The sequence below is a fragment of the Rhodamnia argentea genome, chromosome 1, assembly GCF_020921035.1.
Source record: "Rhodamnia argentea isolate NSW1041297 chromosome 1, ASM2092103v1, whole genome shotgun sequence".
NCBI lineage: Eukaryota > Viridiplantae > Streptophyta > Magnoliopsida > Myrtales > Myrtaceae > Rhodamnia > Rhodamnia argentea.
In genome coordinates this window covers 7,992,627-8,011,796 of record NC_063150.1, presented here as the reverse complement: position 1 = coordinate 8,011,796, position 19,170 = coordinate 7,992,627, and the positions used below count along the sequence as shown (strand labels likewise).

The 19,170-nt window shown below is 41.9% G+C and overlaps 3 protein-coding genes across 3 annotated transcripts; 1 reads left to right on the top strand and 2 right to left on the bottom strand.

Moving 5' to 3' along the window:
* Positions 1-710: 710 nt before the first annotated feature.
* Positions 711-1,320, bottom strand: LOC115756953 (small polypeptide DEVIL 14-like). The gene has a single exon (XM_030696951.2). It carries the CDS (start codon positions 1,122-1,124, stop codon positions 969-971), a length of 156 nt encoding a protein of 51 aa, XP_030552811.1. The 5' UTR covers positions 1,125-1,320; the 3' UTR covers positions 711-968.
* A 6,901-nt stretch (positions 1,321-8,221) lies between these two features.
* On the bottom strand, positions 8,222-12,660 carry LOC115756949 (probable glutathione peroxidase 5). The gene is made up of 6 exons (XM_030696948.2): positions 12,461-12,660; positions 12,274-12,350; positions 12,083-12,144; positions 11,005-11,123; positions 8,744-8,911; positions 8,222-8,624 (listed from the first exon to the last, which is right to left on the bottom strand). The coding sequence occupies exons 1-6, from the start codon at positions 12,512-12,514 to the stop codon at positions 8,592-8,594; spliced, it is 513 nt and encodes a 170-aa protein (XP_030552808.1). The 5' UTR covers positions 12,515-12,660; the 3' UTR covers positions 8,222-8,591.
* Positions 12,661-17,291: 4,631 nt separating this feature from the next.
* LOC115756966 (EID1-like F-box protein 3) lies at positions 17,292-18,616 on the top strand. The gene has a single exon (XM_030696973.2). The coding sequence runs from the start codon at positions 17,424-17,426 to the stop codon at positions 18,327-18,329; it is 906 nt and encodes a 301-aa protein (XP_030552833.1). The 5' UTR covers positions 17,292-17,423; the 3' UTR covers positions 18,330-18,616.
* Positions 18,617-19,170: the final 554 nt, after the last annotated feature.

Below are 19,170 nucleotides of genomic sequence, written 5' to 3'. Positions count from 1 at the left end.
TACCCCCATTGATCTCAATGATTATGTCTGAGAGGGAGATAAGTAAACAGGATGACAAGCAATGATCGAAATTTCATCAACTAAAAAGAGTACATTCATTAAACATCATAAAGTAAAATTTAGCACGCACCAAACGTTGGTGCGGACAAGGTGGGGACAAGGATAGATCCACCGAGTGATGGGATCTAAAGGACTTATAGAGCTTGTTCATATTTGGTTTGAGTGAAAATAAAATTCATGCTGTATGCCAAATCACACACGAGAACCCTCTGTTTCAATCCCTTTGGGTCGATCGCCGCATGCTCTTTATGTATCGGAATTAGAATCAAGTACACTAAGAATGATTGAGGGAGGATTAATCCCTCAAGGGCCCTAGAAGCTCCCCCAAATAATCAAACTACGATTTCCGTCGGTTCTTTTTTTCTTTATGACATTTGGATTTTAACCTTTTATATGATGTCAACCGCTCGATAATTTTTAAATTAGAACCTCACGAGTCACGGTTACCGATTCGATTTTCCATCGGACTTTCAATACTTATATATTGAGATACAAAGCCATGATTTCTTTCATAATTTTCTGAGATTTAGTATGCTCCTTATTTATTTTCGAAATTCTGTGAAGATAGTAAGAATTTTTTCTCTCTCTCAAAGGTTTGCTCGACTCTGTATCAGCAAAAATACAATAAAAATGACAATGAAGAAAGAGAAGAAAAGGAAGAATAAGCTTAAGTCGCACCTCTCTGTTTAGCCTGCGATAATTTATTTAATCGTGTTACCATCGAGTCAACCTTAACCAACTACACTTTATAAACAGAAAACAGAGGCTGTACATTCGTTGGAACTTTCAGAGCTTTCTGCGCTTGAGAAGAAAAGCCTTCCCCGGCTCAACAGCTTCACTTCGTCTCTCTATCTAGTTAGTATCTACGGATTCGGATTCGTTTTCGTTTTTCTTCTTCTTTTTCCCAATCAATCTTGCCAGCAGATGAGGATGACCGTACACCTCCACACGAGGTAGAGACGAGCCCGCTGCTCTCTGATGTGCTCCGAGCAGCACCTCTGCCATGAACGCGGCTTCAAGCTCGTCCTCACTGTGTTTGTTGCGCTTGAGTTAGTCCCTCCCATTCTCTCTCTCTCTCTCTCTCTCTCTCTCTCTCACACACACCCCAACAGCCGAACACCCACAGAGATTTAAAGGGAGAAAGAAGATGGGTTTCGATTCTTTTTCTGAACAAAAGTTGGTTTGCTCTGCTTGTGCTGTGCTGAGGCAGTGAGCAATGGAGGCTTTTGGGTCAATATATATAGAGAGGGTGACAGAGAGAGAGAGAGGAGATATGAAGGAGAAGACCCCTGTGGTGGGCGATGAAAGAGGGCCCACCGAACCGGACCGGCGAGTTGGATCCGAGTCAGGAAATTTTGCAGGAGCTCAATCGGCCAAATGGAGGTGGCAATGGCATTGCTGGAGGTGGTTCAAAGATTTGATCTTTTGCCCGCTGGTCTTGTCCCTATGAAAAGGACTGGTCATCTTCTCTAATAGCGGCTCGTCTCTGTCGAGGGCCATCCTCTGTCTCTCCCCCGAAACTTGGATAAGACCTCGCCGCCTGATCATTACGGGCGGCATTTGTCATTTCCGTTTCCAAAGATAGCACGATGGTTGCTGTTATCCACCTGGTGTAGGGAAAAAGAAGAACAATCCTTTCTTTCATTTTAGGATGAGAGACTTCTAATTCGGTTGTCTTGTTTCTAGGCGTGTGGTAAATCTTATTCTCGTTGTGGCAACCTCTAGGAGTGTGCAAAAGAAACCGACCGGACTGGTAACAGACTGAATCGGGCCAAACTGGCCGGTTTGAAGCCCCCCTCATCACGGGTTCGAATCCTCCTATCGCTCCTTGGTCTCAAAAAGCCTTGGTTTGCTCGCAATGTAGATTCGACCGTGCCATTGCGTATGATAATCTTAGCTCTATGTCTATTAACAAGTGGTGGGGGTGGCGGTGACGGGCTCGCTAAAAAATGAGTGGTACTTGTAAAACACATCAAACTTTCGATTGTCGGCATGAGACTTTTACGGTAGGGTGCTCATATTGGCCACCACTTCTCGCCACCACTTCTCTCCCTTTTAATTGATAAAAAAAACCGTCTCCCGTCGATTAAATTTTGGTACATGTCTTACTTATGTAACTTGACTTGTGCTAATTTCATCCCTAATTTCTCACATATAAATGAATAAGAGTTTTATGGTCGTTTTCTCCCCAACATATACACGTGAAGTTACTTAATGTCAATTTATTCCTATAACTAGGAATAGCTAAACACATGTTTTAAAAACTCGACATCGGGGAGAGAGAGAGAGAGAGAGAGAGAGAGCTTGGGACGAACAACACTATTGCCGGCAACCAAGACGAGTGCGGAGGCGGCACAACAAGTTGGCAATGGCATGGCCTAGAGACAGGCGACGACCTCTTTGCCGGAGGTAACTGTGGTAGAGAAGAGTAAGGCTGCGCATGGTAACTATTCTGTTCTTGAAAACCGATTTTGATTGAAATGATTTTTTCCGATTTTGTTTCCGGATAAGTTTTAGAGAATCAGAACGCATTTGATAACCGCCCAAAATTTTTGTTCCTGGAATAGAAACGTGTTTGATAACTGTACAAAATTTCGGTTTCGAAAAACTGTTTCTCTTCCTAATTTTTTTCATTTAAGTCAAATAACTATGTAGTTACTTAGTAAAATTTCATCCTAAATTGAAGACTAATTTCCAATGCACACTAAAATAATTTAAAATACATTTTTTTTGGCACATCATAAATGAAATACAAATTTTAATATATGACGCTTGAAGTTTGATTAAAGCATGTGACAGTTCCAATATTAAGAACTCATTTTTTTTCTTTAAATGTTGCGTTGTCCAAAATACATACAAACATAGTAGTTGAATAACCAAATTATCCTCCTTGATATGAAGTACAAGTCTTTCACTATCATTTTGCAGCTTCTATCCTAAATCCAAGTGGGTGTTTGGCTCCGGCTCCACGTACAGATGGTCATATTTTGTATCGCACGGCTACGAGTATATGTGCTATCATCCGCATGTTGGATGTCCTCATCTTCTTTGACATTTTTTGCGAAAGAGTGAAATGTATGAAATTCAGGAAATTTAGGTTCAAAATTATGAAAATAAGGTCAAACTAGCAAAATCTAAGCTTCTTCTATTTTTAGGGATTTTCTAAATTTTTTGTGATTTTTTTTGAAATTTTTTATTTTTATTTTATTTTATTTTTATTAGGTTGAGGGAAAAGTGACGAGAGAACATGAGAGATGTGAGATTTCATTATGTTTTGTGTTTCTCAAAACTGATTTTTTTTTCCCAGAACAAGGTTTTTTTTTTTTTTTTTTTCTGGATTTTGATTTAAAACCGATTCGATTTTTCTAAAACCGATTCTAAAAGCAGAATCAGAATTAGAATCATTTACGTTACCAAATAGAGTTCTCATCTTTTTTTGTTCCAGGGAACAAAATCGGAGAACCAGAATGGTTATCATGCGGGCCTAAGAGACAGAAATTTGATTGAGTTTTGTGGGATGCAAATGGGTGTGAGGAAGAGTAATCTAAAGATGAACACTTATCACAATCTCATGAAGGTAACCGTGGATGAGGAGAAAATTATCAAAAAAGTCTTAAATTTATTGCGGTTGTGTCAATTCGGTGCTAAATATTTTTTTGCCAATTTAATTCTAAATCGTTTACATTTGTACCAATTCAATCATCTATCCGGCGCTAAGATAATTTTTAATTATATTTTAATCTTTTTAAAATTATTAATTTTTTTTTCTTTTTCTTCTTTCTTTTTCTTCTCCTTCTTCCTTGAGCCGGTCTCCATATCGATGACTAGCCAAAGGCGAGGGCTGGCGAGGTTGATCTCACCCTCACCGTCGCTGGGCGAGGCTAACCTCGAAATTGCCGGAGTCGATAGATACATATCAGATCATAAATTCTCTTATGAATCGGTAGATTCGCCTGCTATTTAGGATATTATCGATACACCTAATAAATATGTGTCACTTAGATTTGGAATCGACTGAAAGATTGTATGATGTGAATCGAAAATCCCCCAATTCTGATAACTATGTTGACATTACGCAATCAAGTCATTCAGGCAGATCCTAAGCTTTCAACATCATCTCTCCCTTTTCAAGTATACGAAGGAAAACCATATTAACCTATAAGGCGTGGTTTAGAATAGCACCATCTAATTGCAAAATCCTACATTACATGAATTTGTCATCCATATGACAGCTCCATTTGATACTGGTGCAGACCTTAATTGCATTGAACAAGGTTTAAAACCAACCAGATATAGGAAAATAACCTGAAGCCACTGTGGTAATGAAAAAATTAGACATCCGACAAAACATCTTTTCTCTTGGTCAACGATATGAGATAAAATGTGGCATTGAATCAAGTGTTCTCGACAATCAAGTGTTATCGTTTTCGAGACGTATATAGTTAGTACTATCTAATATACAATCGAGAGACATCGAATCAATCGATATCGTCGTGATAGCTCGCATTATGCACACGTGGCGCGCATTATTGAGACATTGCACAGTACCCTTGACATTTGAAATCGGAAGCCTAACCTTCAGCATTAACCCAACATAGTCCATCAATGCGACCTCCAATTGGGGGGGACAAACGGGTCAACCCACTTTGGAGTTGATCGTTTCACACATTGCCAACCAAGCTCTGCTGGAGGAACTGAGTTTTCACCATGGGGGCCCAAAGCCCACGTGCACAGCCCTGGCCCATCTGTTGCAGTAGAGTTTGGCAAGAGGGAAAGATCCTTCACCTCGCATCTCAACCACAAGTTGTGGTGGGGGGTTGAAGAAAATGAAAAATCATGGGGAATGGCCAGTGTCATTCAGTTTCATCTATGCAAAAAAAAAAACAAAAAGGGACTACCACGACATGACACGTGAACTCAAGTCACTCGTTGTCCATATATGGTCGCGGTTATGCATGTCGCCTATCCAGCGCTGTACCGGTTCATCGAATTCTTGTGGTTCTGCTTCGAAGTTGGTTTAAGAAGGATCATGTCAATTTGGATAAAATGGGAATATATGTGTAGTGAAGTCGTGCAAAGTAGGTTTAAGTTTTGAAAGCTCGAGCAAAGTACTTTGCTGCGGCGAGCAGCCAATTCTTATTGTATTCACCAGGATAGTCTCACTCGCTCCCGAACTCTGTGGCGAGTTTAGTCACCACCTCCGGGCCCGAGCTTTACTCAAGCTTAGTCAGTCAGCTTCGTAACTTTGCTTAGCTTCTAGTGTTGCAAAGGGATAACCTTTAACTATCTAGGCGCCCTAAAAGGAGGGGTCCCACGGAGTTCTTCCTCGAAGGTCTGATTCCTCTTGTTGTTCGGATCTTGACCGGGTCTGAGCTTGGAAAGCTCTATGTTGTTGGGGAACTTTGAAAGAGTCTTACCATCTTCTGGATTTACTATATTTGAGTCTTTGGAGTACTTTAGTAGTACATTTCGCGCCGAGAATTTATGCTCTTTAACTACTCATAAGATAGAGTGGAAACATTTTGTTATGGTGGAGAGTGGGGAGTGGAATCACCAATGAAGCAGAGAACGACCATTTTTCCATTCTATCATTTGTTTGACGACAACAACTAGGCTCTACTTTAGATAAGATAGCTTTTCGGTTTTAATCAAAATGGGCCGGATGTGTGTCGGAACGGTCGGTGGTTGCTTAGTCTCATTCGAGGGTCCGACCTCTTTGTACTCTGCTTTTCTAATGGAATCTTTGCTTTCATATTTTTGGGGAAAATGAAAGATTATTATCTTGTGTCGGAATTATTATTTTATGGGATGTCTGTCACTTGAAATAAAGAGAAAAATCCATGGGGTGCTGTCGGGTGAGAATGTTGTTCTCTTTTGATGAGAGAGTCTCACAAGTACAACTCGTGCTCGTGCGGATTCGTGAGAGAGATTGATCAACCATTTCACTGCACAATGTGTCGGCACCCCTATTGATTTTCTTCCTGGGGTTAATGGGTAACGGCTCGAGGAAACGGGTCTATAGTTAACAATAAAATACTAGAGAAAGCTCACATACGGCGAAGATTTACTGTATGTCATCTTTCTAATTGCATTAACCATGTCTTACCTTTTTAAATAGCATTAACAATGTGATAAGGAGGTTAACACTTTAGCAATGACCAGACGGAAAACTAGTGGATGCACACACAAAAAAAAATCAAATTGAAGGGCTATTATGCACCGATGCCGAAGTTTAGGAGGATAAATTGTAAATTGTCAAAATTAGGGATGTAAGGGTATCAATGTTACGGTGTGGTTCATACTCTCCATTGATAGAAGGCACGTGGGTCTCTCTCCACGGTGGAGCAGGCGGGGGTTGCGGGGGCGGTGCCCCCGAGTTGCCATATGGCTTTTATAGTTGAGCCCATATTTTTTTTCATTGGTAGTTTGTACTTTAGCCCATGAATAGTTATTATTATACACACTCTATTTCGCTTGTAATTTAACAATGTAACGAAAGTTGCGAAATTCTAAATATAATGGAATCATATGCTAGACGTAGCCCTTGAACCAAGATAAATATTGTGTCGATTTTTCTTTCTCATTTTTACGTTTTATTTCGCTGTGGTTGTGCGCCGAATCCTAACGACCGAGAGGATTTTGAACAATTATCCCATTTATTTATTTGTTTTGTTTTTCTTCTTAAATCTTTTTAGTATCGTGACATATTCAGGGGATATTTCCTCTTCTCTCTTCCCAAAATTCTCCAATCAAACTCTCTGTAAATAATTTTTTTTTTCCCCTTGATGAGATAGTTTTCCTCTTCCCCCAATATACTTGTCAGAAACTCTTAAATTAAATTGCCAAAAATCAGGATAGATGCATGATTAGAAATCTTTGACCAAATCATATGAAAGTAATCATCTTTCTTTCTTATAAATCCGATCTTTTCATTTTTCACACGACATTTGATATCTATATGACCACAAGTGAATCACCGTCTTGTAAAATAGTAAAACAAAAAAACCGTAGTGAATTGTGCGCATGTATTCTCTCCCAAGAGTAAAAGATCAAACCACCCGTGTTGAGATTTCAAATTCGATTCTTACTCGGTGCAGCGCAATTCCCCTTTGATCGAGGTCACGATGGATTACTTACTTATGGATTTCCTATTCTAGCATAGCGGCATGCCTGTAGGCGGATCGGAGAGGTGGCATTGAATTGGTGCGCCGAATCGATCCAGACGTGCTACCCAACCTTTGTTCTGTTCGCATGATACATACATTGCCTTCCCGGAAAGCGCTTTTAATCTCAGATTCCAGAGTCTCTCCAAGTTTTACTTAATCGAAAGCTTAACCAAATCGAAAAAGAACCGCCAAATTTTTGTTTTTTAGTGTGTGTGTTTGTGTTTTTTTCAATCAATTATTGCTCCTTCTGGCTGGAGTTTCAGAGGTATCCAAAATTGTCATGCCCCTTAAGGATGCAAGAGATCAAAAAGAAACAAGAAAAATAACTGTAATTAGAATTAACCAGATCCGCACGTCGGCCTTAATGGAGCTTCGTCATTAGCTTCTTCTATACTACTATGCAAGACACGCCTTGTTATTCATCGTCGTGCTATCCTGGACTAAAGCCGATTCAAACTGATAAATTTCTCTTACACCTGAAAAAACGAGGCAACAAACCCTGAGAGCTGATCCATCTAGAAATGAATGGACACAGAGCTTTTGCATGCATGTATGAGCGAATTCGAGCATTTATGGACTGCATAGGAAATATCAGGCTGAACTTCACCATTGATGCCGCAAAGCGACACAGTTAAGCAAGATTCCACATCCCGACTCATGAGTTGGTCGAGCACTTATTGCAGTATTAAGCTCAGAAGCCATGTCCATGTAAACTCGAGGTGAACAGGATCCAAACAATTTTCAATTCAGCAATTACTTGCCAGGGCCAAAATCTGACCAGGATGCCGTCCAGCGCATGAACTTCTCAGCTGACTCTTGATGGTCCGATGACTAGATTTTCTCAAGTTCTTCAAAGAATGGGACCATCACAGCACAAACACTGTCCCCCATGATAACAAACATTTGGAAACACAGTGTCCCCACTCCTAGCAAAATCTAAAACAGCACAAGAGCTCAACTTGTTGAAGGAATTTGTCATTATGAGCATCCTGACTTTCGTGTATCTAGCACATTGAACTGCAGGCCACAATGATCAATTCAACAATAATGAGCTATAAAATATCTTCATCTGCTTCAACCATATTCAGAATTGTCGAATCTCAAAGAACAAATGAATTTCGCCTAACAACGGGTCCTTCTTTCCACATCTAAAACATGCTTAACCAAAAAATTCATGGTCATCCTGATCAGGTAATGTTAACAGAAAAAAGCTTTGTGAGAACTAACTTAGACAATAAGCACTTAGTATGGAGATAATCAGTCACAGCAACAGAAACTTCTGTTGCTTTCATATACTTTATTCCGTCTCCTAGTCAAGACATGTTAAACCAACTTCTGTAACTTTGATAGGCCACAGAATGACAATCATGCCACTCCCAATGCTTTCTGGATGTGTTCCTGCATAGCACATATCCATGAATGTCGATGAATTCCTAGGAAAAGTATCTTGCGAAGCTAAGTGAAATGAGTGGTTCAGTGAGGTGAGCACTTGAGAGCCAGAAGTGAATGTCGGTTACCTCGATGGCAAGTGGAGGCGTAGTTGTCCCGTAGCGGTTGATGACTCGCCCTTCCTTGTCTACTAGAAACTTGGTGAAGTTCCATTTTATTCTTGAACCCAAAAATCCAGTTTTACGTGCTTTCAGGTACTTGTACAGGGGCGCTGTTTCTTGCCCATTGACACAAACCTACATCCACAGGCCCCGACTGAAAACTTCAAACAAACCAACTAGTCATATGAAATGAGCAAACAAGTCGTATCAGATAACCAATATTAACCACAGAGCTATTACATCTATTATAAGCCGTGCTATGTAGAGTGCAAGGAAAACTATCCAAGAAATCATAAGAAGTAAATATGTCTCTACATAGATATAGTTCTTAAAATTGGTACTTTGGAGTTACTATAAACAACTGGAAAAATCTTCCGACAAACACTCATAATGCGATCGAATGCGACTTGTCCCCAGATAAGGGTAGGCCCTGCAATGTGGTAGCTCTGTGGTCACACTCCATAAGAGGTGGATCGTGAATTTTGTACCACTGAGAGTTGTACAGCCTTTAATAATATGAGAAGCCAAACACATAAAGTGTTTTTCTCATTACAACTACATTGCCAAACATACAAGCAGACCAGACTCTCTTCATGTGAGAAGTTAACTACTGGCTGATCTTATCTGAGAATTCAAGTAATGGTCTTCTTCTACTGAAAATATCCTGAAAAGAATCTAAGAATTGAAACCTTATGAAATTTTTTGAATTATTTTTCCCTAAGAATTTTCTAAAAGATCATCTGAGTTTTACCTGTAGTGACAGAAAATTAATGATGCGTTTGGGTCATATTCTCAACTGAAACTCATTTCTGAATGAACAAAGAAAATAGACGCGTTATCCTGATGGAAATCAGGTTATGGACTTCTTTGTACATTACTGTACCGAAAGGAAAATCATAATCTTTGAAAACTTGCAGTCCAAGCAAAAAAATTCACAGTATTTCTCCTGAAAGACTTTCTAATATGCCAGCTGAATCCTTCATTCTTGACGTGAGTTAGTAACCACTGACTAAAAATTAGAGTACAAGATTCGGAACAAGGTTTCCAGCTGGTGGTGACCAACTTATATCAAGAACTGTGTCTTGGGTTTGTTCCTTATTTCCTCCCTCCACATAATTTGCCCAGTGTAGAAACTGTACTGACAAAAAACAAGAATAACAAGCTTTCGTGCAATGTCCCCATAAATTGGTAAAGCTTGGTGACTTTCAGTAAGTCAAAAGAATTTCAAAGTTATAGGACAATTGAATTTTCCATTATTCTTGTGATCCTAACCCCCAGCAAAGGTTCAAGAACTCTTAACAGTTCGATTTTCTACGTCCCTTGTGGTCCTAACCTCCAGTCACGGTATTAGACCTCTTAAGCTTCTATTGAGAGATTTTCCTTCAAGAGTCCAAGAAAATTCTGTAATTAATTCTAGTAACATTTTTCACAGCTGATTGCAAAATGTGATGACAAAACTTTTAACTACTACAATGATGGTTGAGTCAATTTGGACAATGGTCAGACCTATTAGACAAAGCTTATTCAACATTTTAACCAGTCCCGATATGATGTGACAAAAGAACAAGATCAGAGCATGTACATTTCCCGGAAAATTGAAAACACTATCTGTGTAGCCCATGTTTATATAGTTCAGGGAACTCAGGGGAAAAAACTATCCAGCATGTATTACAAAGGCTGCCAAAACCATCTGATATTGCCTCGGTAACTCGAACCATGTGCGAACTTTGAAGCAGGTATGCTTCACAGGTTAGAAGCAACCACTTTCCAATTTCCCGGGGGTGTCAATGCAACATATTTCCTCATGTCTTGATGATGTTCTACAACCAACCTAACCAAATGGGATAAAGAAATGAGCAGCCAACCACAATCTGTTTAGAATTCCAACTAAAATGGCTACAAGTCCTATGACTACAAACATTTCGACCTGCTTATTAACTGTTGATAAATATCAAAGACCACATTAGGTAAGTTATGATTTCTTAGAGTTTCCACCCTCAGAGAAGCAACAAAAAGAAGTAATTATTCAGAGATAAAAGCATCAGTTCAGTCACAGGCCACAGGTACCAATTAGGGCCCAAAAGAAAAGATCCTGGAAAACCTATATAGCTGCCCGGCAAAAACATACGAGAGAAGGGGAAGACATGGACCTATTTGACGAAAAAACAATTCAAATAATCAATTTTAAAAAGCTAAAACAGTTGCAAGAGAGCAGCTAAGAAGCGTACCTTTTGGAAAATGGGAAATTCGACTTTGTATGTGTTACAAGCAAATTCTTCCACCTCCTGGCTAGTTGCTGGCTCTTGTCTGAGAAATTGGTTGCATGGAAATGCCAAGATTTCAAATCCTGAGAAGAAACCGGGAGCAGCAATTTCCTTCAATTTCTAACTCATTAAACTCATCTTGGGAGGGGTAAAGAAGGACAGGTCAACGGTGCATTTTATAATCTTTGGAATAATCCATAGAGAAAATGAGTAAATGACTACTCTCTAGGGGAAAATTTCCAGTGCAGACAACTTTGCATGGCAATGCACAGCATGAGGGGCAAAATTTACAAATGCTCACGAATATCCAAACAGACGATGAACAAAGCGAAATAAATGATTGCGACATCAGACGAAGAACAAGTGCTGTGCAGATTGAGAGTGGACAGTGATTTCCAAGAGGAAATGAAGCTCAAAATCCGTCTGCAATCATTTAGGTCGACTTGATCATCCCAAGTCATCTGATTCTTACTTGCATGCATGGCCAACCTCCTAAAAGTGACCGCAACCCCAGCCAAGATGCCGAGGCAGGGTAGTGCATCATCAACCATCGGATCAGTTACAAAGGCAACTCGTTAAAATCTCAGAAAAATGGAAAAACCACTTAGTGAACAAATGTAGAAGACAAAATTCGATTCGAGCTCGATTCATTGTCATGAGCTTGTCGTACAATGTTCCACAGACAAAAGCAGTATTAAGACAAGTTATGCAACCCCTGGCCAACATTTACAGTACCAGACTACTTAGCTTCTCATGTAGATGTTTGAGTACCCCAACACTAGTTAATTTTACAGTATTCCTTTTTGTTTGGGTAAAAACACAGTATATCTCTGGTTTTCTTTCCCCACTCACAAGATCACCTGATGGTTGCTAATCACTCATCGCCATACTTACGTCCACTGAACAGTAGAAAAATGCAGGAATTCCCATGACAATCACCACGGATACATGCCCATTATTATGAACACGACATCCACGAAAGAGCCCATTCTCACAGACAGCAAAATGCAGCGGAACAGAGAAAAATGGCGAAAGAACCGACCTTTATCCTTGTACCTGTTGTGAAGTTCAGTCAGCTGAGTGTAATTCTGTTCGGTGAACCCACTGTTTCCAAACCCACAAACACGCACAGATCAATCTCGTTAGTTAGAGAGCGAATGCATCGGAATATTCACAATGCGGGAAAAAAAGGAAGAAACTTGATTGAGAAGAGAGAGAGGAGGGGCGAGTGACCATTTGGAAGCGACGTTAACGACGAGAAGAACCTTCCCTTCGTAAGCACCGAGATTCACCTCATTGCCTTTGCTGTCCTGCATCACCATCATCAAGCATTGATACGGTCGCGATTCGATGTGAATTCCGAGCGCGAGAAACGAGAGATTTCACCGACATTTCGCGAGCGATTTGTGTAGCGACGCACCTTGACGGTGAACTCGTGGAGTGATTTCTCATCGGCGGATTGGCCGGAACCCATTTCCCACTTCTTCCTCGCCTGATCGCAAACTGAGCGGAATGGGTTTTCACGTCTGTTTGCGAAGAATCGAAATGCAATGGGCTCGATGATGGCGACGGCGACGACCGACGACAATGGAAGTGCACGAGCGCGCGGAAAGGATGGTCTTTGTGCCACGTCAGAATTCAAAAATTTGGATGTAATTGCGCAATCTCTTTGCTAGTTCAAGACGCGCCACGTGCGATTTCGTGACACTACAATAGTCACTACGGCGCGGGGGCGGAGATCCGATACCTTCCGCATCGTCTTCTAAAGGATTACAAAAGAAATTCTTCCGATAAAAATATGAAATTGAAAGAATTAATCGTGATCGCATACTAAATCTCGATATAACTAGGTACAATATTTTTTTATTTTATTGCCTCTAGATGTATTGATAGTCATGGATCATTTGATTGGATGCGCAAAACCCATTAATTTAGTAACGGGATGGTGTTACAAAAGTAATGAATCCGTGAAAATATATAAAGAGAGAGAGAGGATGAGGTCAATGATATCGATGCATAGATTTAAATTTATTGATTCGTCATTCTTGAAACTTCAATTCTTTCGATTTAAAAAAAAAATTAAATAAATAAGGATTACTCGGTCTTCCGCCGGTGGTGCAGCAATTCCCTACTTTACCTCTGGGCTTTTATGCTTTGCCAGTGTCACTTGGGATAGTTTTGCCACGTGACACCATAAGCTTGATGTTCTGACTTATATGATTTATAATTGGAATGCTAATATCTAAGATTTTATATCTTTTAGACATTTTTCATGTTGTTTTAAATCATTTCGGTCGGGCCAGGTTAAGTTGGCCTTCGGCATCCCGGAACCCGAACCGGGTTTACCCGGAACCCGGATCGGCGCACCTAAAAAATAGGGTCGGGAATTAGTTCCTGCTCAAACCGGTTCGGGAATCGGTTCCAATTTTTGGGAACCGGATGAAACCGGTCCAATTTTCTGTTCTAGGTGAAGACTCACTCGCATCGATTTTGGAACCGATTTTTTGTTACTATTTTTTTTTTTAAAGAAACCCTAGTATCCAATCCAAAGTCGCTTGCCCTTTGGTTGCCTCACGGCCCTCACCTTCTCTCGATCCTCTGTTTCTTCCCATTTCGTCGTATTATCTATTATTATATTTTGGACTTTTGCTTTTGGTGAATTGTAATTTTTATTGCTCATTTCATCGATACTCATATTATTTTGATAAAAAAAAAAAGGAAAACAGGTTAAGGGGTAGACCTTGGAACCAGATTGAAAAATAGGGTCGATTTCAAAATAGGTTCTAAGACAAACATAGTCGGTTCTCGGTTCTAAAAATTGGAAATCAATTATAACATGGTTGGTTTCAAGGTCTAGGTCTGGACTCGACCCATACTCACCCCTAATAGATGCCACCAGTTTCGATATGTGTCGGTGCTACTGCCCTTCATTCTAGAGAGAAGTTCCGATTCTTCAGAAATCCCAAATTTATTGATTCTTTGTTTTGGTGCTAACATTTTTTTTTTTTGCCGGTTTGATTCCGGGAAAGCTTCCCGACAGTTCTCATTAATTGGATTTCAACGTTTCGTTACTTTATCTCCGGATTTTTTTTTATTTTTTGCTCCCCCTTCTCACTCTCTCGGAGCTCGAGCAATGTGGCCGATCAAGTTTACCTGTGCATGGATTAACTCCCAAAATCTTTGATGAAATTGACAAATCACAATGTTTAGGAAGGGCTTTCCCTAAGCACTTGCTTTCCATCTATCAAGTTGAAATTGACAGTTCTCATTTGACGTGTTATGCATCAAATGGTCTCTTTTAGATCACATTGGTGACGTGAGAGACGGAATTTGGCCAGACGTGAGAGATGGAATTTGGTCCCTAAATGCAAGAATGATAGAGCAGAAAATGTATTTCTAAATTTAGAAGGTGCAAAGTTGGGATGAAAACTCGGGAAATTTTTCTGAATTTTCTCGTTTTCAAAATTTATTGGAATTGTAATTGTAATTGTATGACGAGTCTTTAGAACGACTGCCCTTTGAGCATTATTTGGACATTTTAAATGTACAATCATAACAATCACGAGCAATATATGCGTTAATCGGACATGAGTAACCCAAAATTGGCACCGGTCGACGAAACAGGTGGATTCCATGCGGGTCTCATATGGTCGGACAGCTCGAGTCAATCGGGTCTCCGCGCACTCGAAGCACCTAACATTTTTTTCTACAATTACATTCACGATGTAAGTGCAACAAAACGATCGAAGGCATCCATCCCGCCAAGTTTCGAATCACCACGTGTCCTAGACAAGGAACCATTGGGCCCTAATCGTGCGCCACGTGTAAAGCCAGAACAAATTCCGTTAATCATCCCTTTTTTGTTTTTGTGTTTTAATCTCGTCCAGCAGCCGGCGACAATCATCAAAGCCGCGTTGAACGGACGTAGAAATGCAGGGAAAAGGCAACGGAGGGTCGCATCGCGTGCACTTTTTAGCCAACGGATCCGGACACGTGGCTGTTTCTAAGAGGGCGAAACGTGTGTTGGTAGCGAAGGCTGCACCGTTGCAACGCACGACGTGCCAAAGGGGCCGTTGCTGGACACGTGTCCGGAGTCTTCCAACTTTGACTGAACATCAACCGATCTACCTGTCTCTGATTCCTCATCCCAGAAACTTGTTAGGGTCACATCATCGGATGAACGACACCAAAAAAAAAAAAAAAACATTCCTGAGTCGAGATAAGCTGCAGAGGAATCATGGGAAAGCATTTCCCGGACCAACATTTTAATCAACTTGAATTCGTGTCGAGTTAATAATACTTTGTATCGCGAATCAGTACAATCTTGCCCCCGGCTTCACGGGAAATTAATTTTTATCGAATTCGATACAAGCTTGTGTGTATCTACTATTCTGCGACTTCTGCAAATCGCCCATTGCTCTTAAATATGTGAGCTTGCTCAATTTGCTAACGAAGTCATTGATGAGATTTAGTACGGCGAGATTACCGAAAATATGCTTGCAAAGTTTGACAGAGCGAAATGAGAATGAGGTGAACAATTCTTGATATGAAAGATTGATATTGTGCCAAGGAACTGGTTTTCCATATGTTGAAAGTGTTGGGATTAAATCATGTCCTCTACTTTTGTGAATAATGTGATTATTGAAGTCTTTTAGATTATGTGAGTTTATGCCTCCGGACGCATAAAAAAAAATTCGTATTGGTAACGAGCAGAGTTAAAGGAATGGTTATTCCCATAGGTTAATTGATCTCCACCTTTGTTGCATGTATAAATATAACATAGAGAAAAGGAGATTCTAAGGAAATACTTGTGCGATGAATTTTATAGGTGAACTTTTTTGGACCAACAACATCAAAAGTGAAATCCTTCAACACATTGTTTGTAGGCTTCGTGTCTTTGGCAAAATTAGATGGTATCACAAACTAACTTGGAGTAAAAAATTTCCTAATTGTGGATATTTGTGCATGTTGTAGTTACAATTATAATACACTAAATTTCCCAAACTCTCTCTCTCTCTCTCAAAACGTGTTGTTACTTATTAACGTGATATGTCACCAACCAAAGAATGGACTTTTAGTCAAAAGGAAAGCCTATATTCCCGACTTTTAGACATGATTAATCCGATGGCCTCACTATTTCAGTGTTCGTTTTGCATCGTAATTTAGTGTTATTCCTTTGTTAAACTAGAATCGAGTTGGCATGCAAGCGCGTTAGATTCTCTTGCGCACAAAATTGCCATAATTCGCCACTTTCAATGAGCTAGAGTTATTCGATTAACAATGCTTAACGAGAATTCAACTTGTAATGAATTCAATGCACTACGCGATTCCTCTGCTGAAATCAAGGACCATTTTTATAGATTTTGAGGCTTCTTCGAAGGTTTCAGATCAATTTAAAAAAAAATAAAGTGCAACAAAAAAGGGTGGCCTGATTTATGGATTGATGCTAAAATCGAGTGATTCGGTTCCTGGCTCGACCAATTCAATTCTCCATTCTAAAAGTTAAGAATCGAATCTGATGGGATAAATATGAAGTTCATAATTTGGAACGCAATCCTTCCGAAATCCGATCCCCCTGTCAAATTCAGTTTGCATAATGTGAATGCAAGAATGACATTTGTCTGACAAAGTTCTTACGATTAAATACGAAAACGGGGTTTTGCTCTCATCATGTTAGTTGGGTTGGACCGGTCGGTTCCTGTCCCTCACCCAAAATGGACAGAATAATAACTAAATAAATAACTGAAAGCACCCCATGATTGGCCCATTCCTTCCCAAAAAGGCAAAGCTTTCGGAACTTCCACATTGCTTCGGCCCACCACGTGGCGACCCCTCAAATGACAAAAGCCACCGTCAAATTCCACCGGGAACACACGTGTCGCTCCTGGGCTCTTACACGTGCTTCCCCCGCTTTGTCAGATAGGGTACAGGAATTATTGTCCTTATTTTTATTTTCCCACGCGGGATTTTGATTGTAGTAAGGAAAAAGTACTCGCAGATATTTCTAGCGCCCCCCCCAAAGCTCCGTCAGGATCTGACACATCGGACCTCAGATATTTTTCGGAGCCGCGATAAAAGATATGTCCGAATCTGGGATCCGCGGACACGTGGCGGCCGATGCTCAACTCTGTCGCTCCGGTGATGTATCGCCTCGATTCTCCCTCACGGCACCTCGGCAATGCCTACCGTACACGTGTCCTACTCCCAATATCGACTGTCCACGTGCCCCCTCAATTTCCAAGAGTATCTATGGCAGTTTTTGGCCCATTTCGGCAGGACACGTGTCCTCCCATTAGAGATCGGCCCCTACTTCCGATGTATATAACCCCCCGCAGACACGGGGCGCCACCGTCGCCGTAGACAACTTCCCCAGCAGACAAAGAATGGATGCGAACCAGCGACTCAGACAGACCCACCCCCACGCCGCCGACTCGCCGGTGCCTGGCATCGTCAACGAGCGCGTGCTTCTGCTCGTCTTCGAGTCCATCCAGTGGGACCTCCGTGTGCTCTGCCTCGTGTCCTCTGTGAACCGGAAGCTCCGCGCCATAGCGAAGAGGCTGCTGTGGCGCGAGCTCTGCGCCCACCGCGCGCCACGCATGGTGGCGGCATTGACTGGCGGCACACCGGGCGGGGCCCGGATCGGTGGGGGATGGCCGGCGGTGGCGAAACTCATGTTCTTCTGCTGCGGCGCGGAGCAGAGCAGGAACTTCCGGATGGGGCAGCATCTGCCGGGGCACTTTGCGAGCTCGTCACGGTTCTCGAAGACGTCGGGGCGGAGCTTCCTACCGAGGCGGTGCCGGGGCGACGTGCTGTACATGAGCGACCCCTGCGAGCACCAAATGGGGATGGAAGGGCATCAAGACGACGTCGGGGTGTACCGAGGGGTGTTTAAGGGATTTAGCTGCTCCATGACGCGCGCCTGCCTGATTGGACGGCGGGCAGAGCTCGAGGACCGGGCGTGCCCGTACTGCGGGGCTCGCGTGTGGAGCATGACCACGGCGCGGCTGGTGCCGCGGAGTGCGGCAAGGAGGCTCGGCTCACGGAATGGGCGGCTCGAGTACTTTGTGTGCGTGAACGGGCACTTGCACGGCACGTGCTGGCTGGCTCCGCTGTCATCCGACGAGGACGACGGTTGCGAGTTCGATGACGACGAGGACGACGACCGGGATAAGGACGGAGACCAGAACGGCCAAGATGCGGTCAACGGGAGTGATGATCGGGCGGGCACGGATGGGAGCACGAGCTCCACGGGCGAAGAGATTGTCGGAGAATGGGGGCCCACAGAGTGACGACCACAATTTCTCGGCCGTTGATTGGTGTCGGGATGCATCAGATTTGGCGGTGTCTGGCTTGCGTGGCGTATATTCTATTCTTAGTCTCGACCTTTACACGGGCGCGGCGAGTTTCCCGAAGGTCGAGTCCACTCTCTCTCTCTCTCTGTGTCTGACTTTGGCTTCTATAGCGGTGGAAGCGATTCTGTGAGGTAGCGACCACCATATTGATTTTTCGATCCCTCAGATCGTACGGACACGATTTCTTTGTAGTGTTTCTGGTCTCTCTTTTCACCGACGGGTTTCCATTAGTGTTGCAATTCGTGGGGCCATTGTAATAAAACTTCGTCTGTTGCCTCATCGCCATTCTCGTCACGAAGGACGTTTAGAAAATTTAGCAAACGTGAAAATCACCTCGAAGTGGACGCGCAAAACTCCAGCTCAGCATTCAGTCCGTAGCGTCAGAAACCGCGTATCGTCCATCCGCCCCTCCATCCCCTGCGATTCTGGTAGTGAAAGCCCGAAGGCGCATGTGCACCTGGACGTGACATCATATTGACGATTTAGCCGGTCAAATGAGCGGGTCGGGTTGAAAATGGCCCAACCCAAATAAATTTATTTAATCCGTCTTAACCTAATTACATACAATATAAATCTAACGGTTCATAATTGACCCGATCTATTATGTTCTATTTTTGAAGGTCAGTTCATTGATTTTTTTTTTTGGTGAACACCACTTTCGAGATTGTTTGCATAATATTTGTGCCGGATTTTCGTGCACTCTTGGATCATATTCCGTTCATGGGTTCAAATGTAATCATATTTCAACAATTCTCACTTCGACTCATTGTTTGAGTCG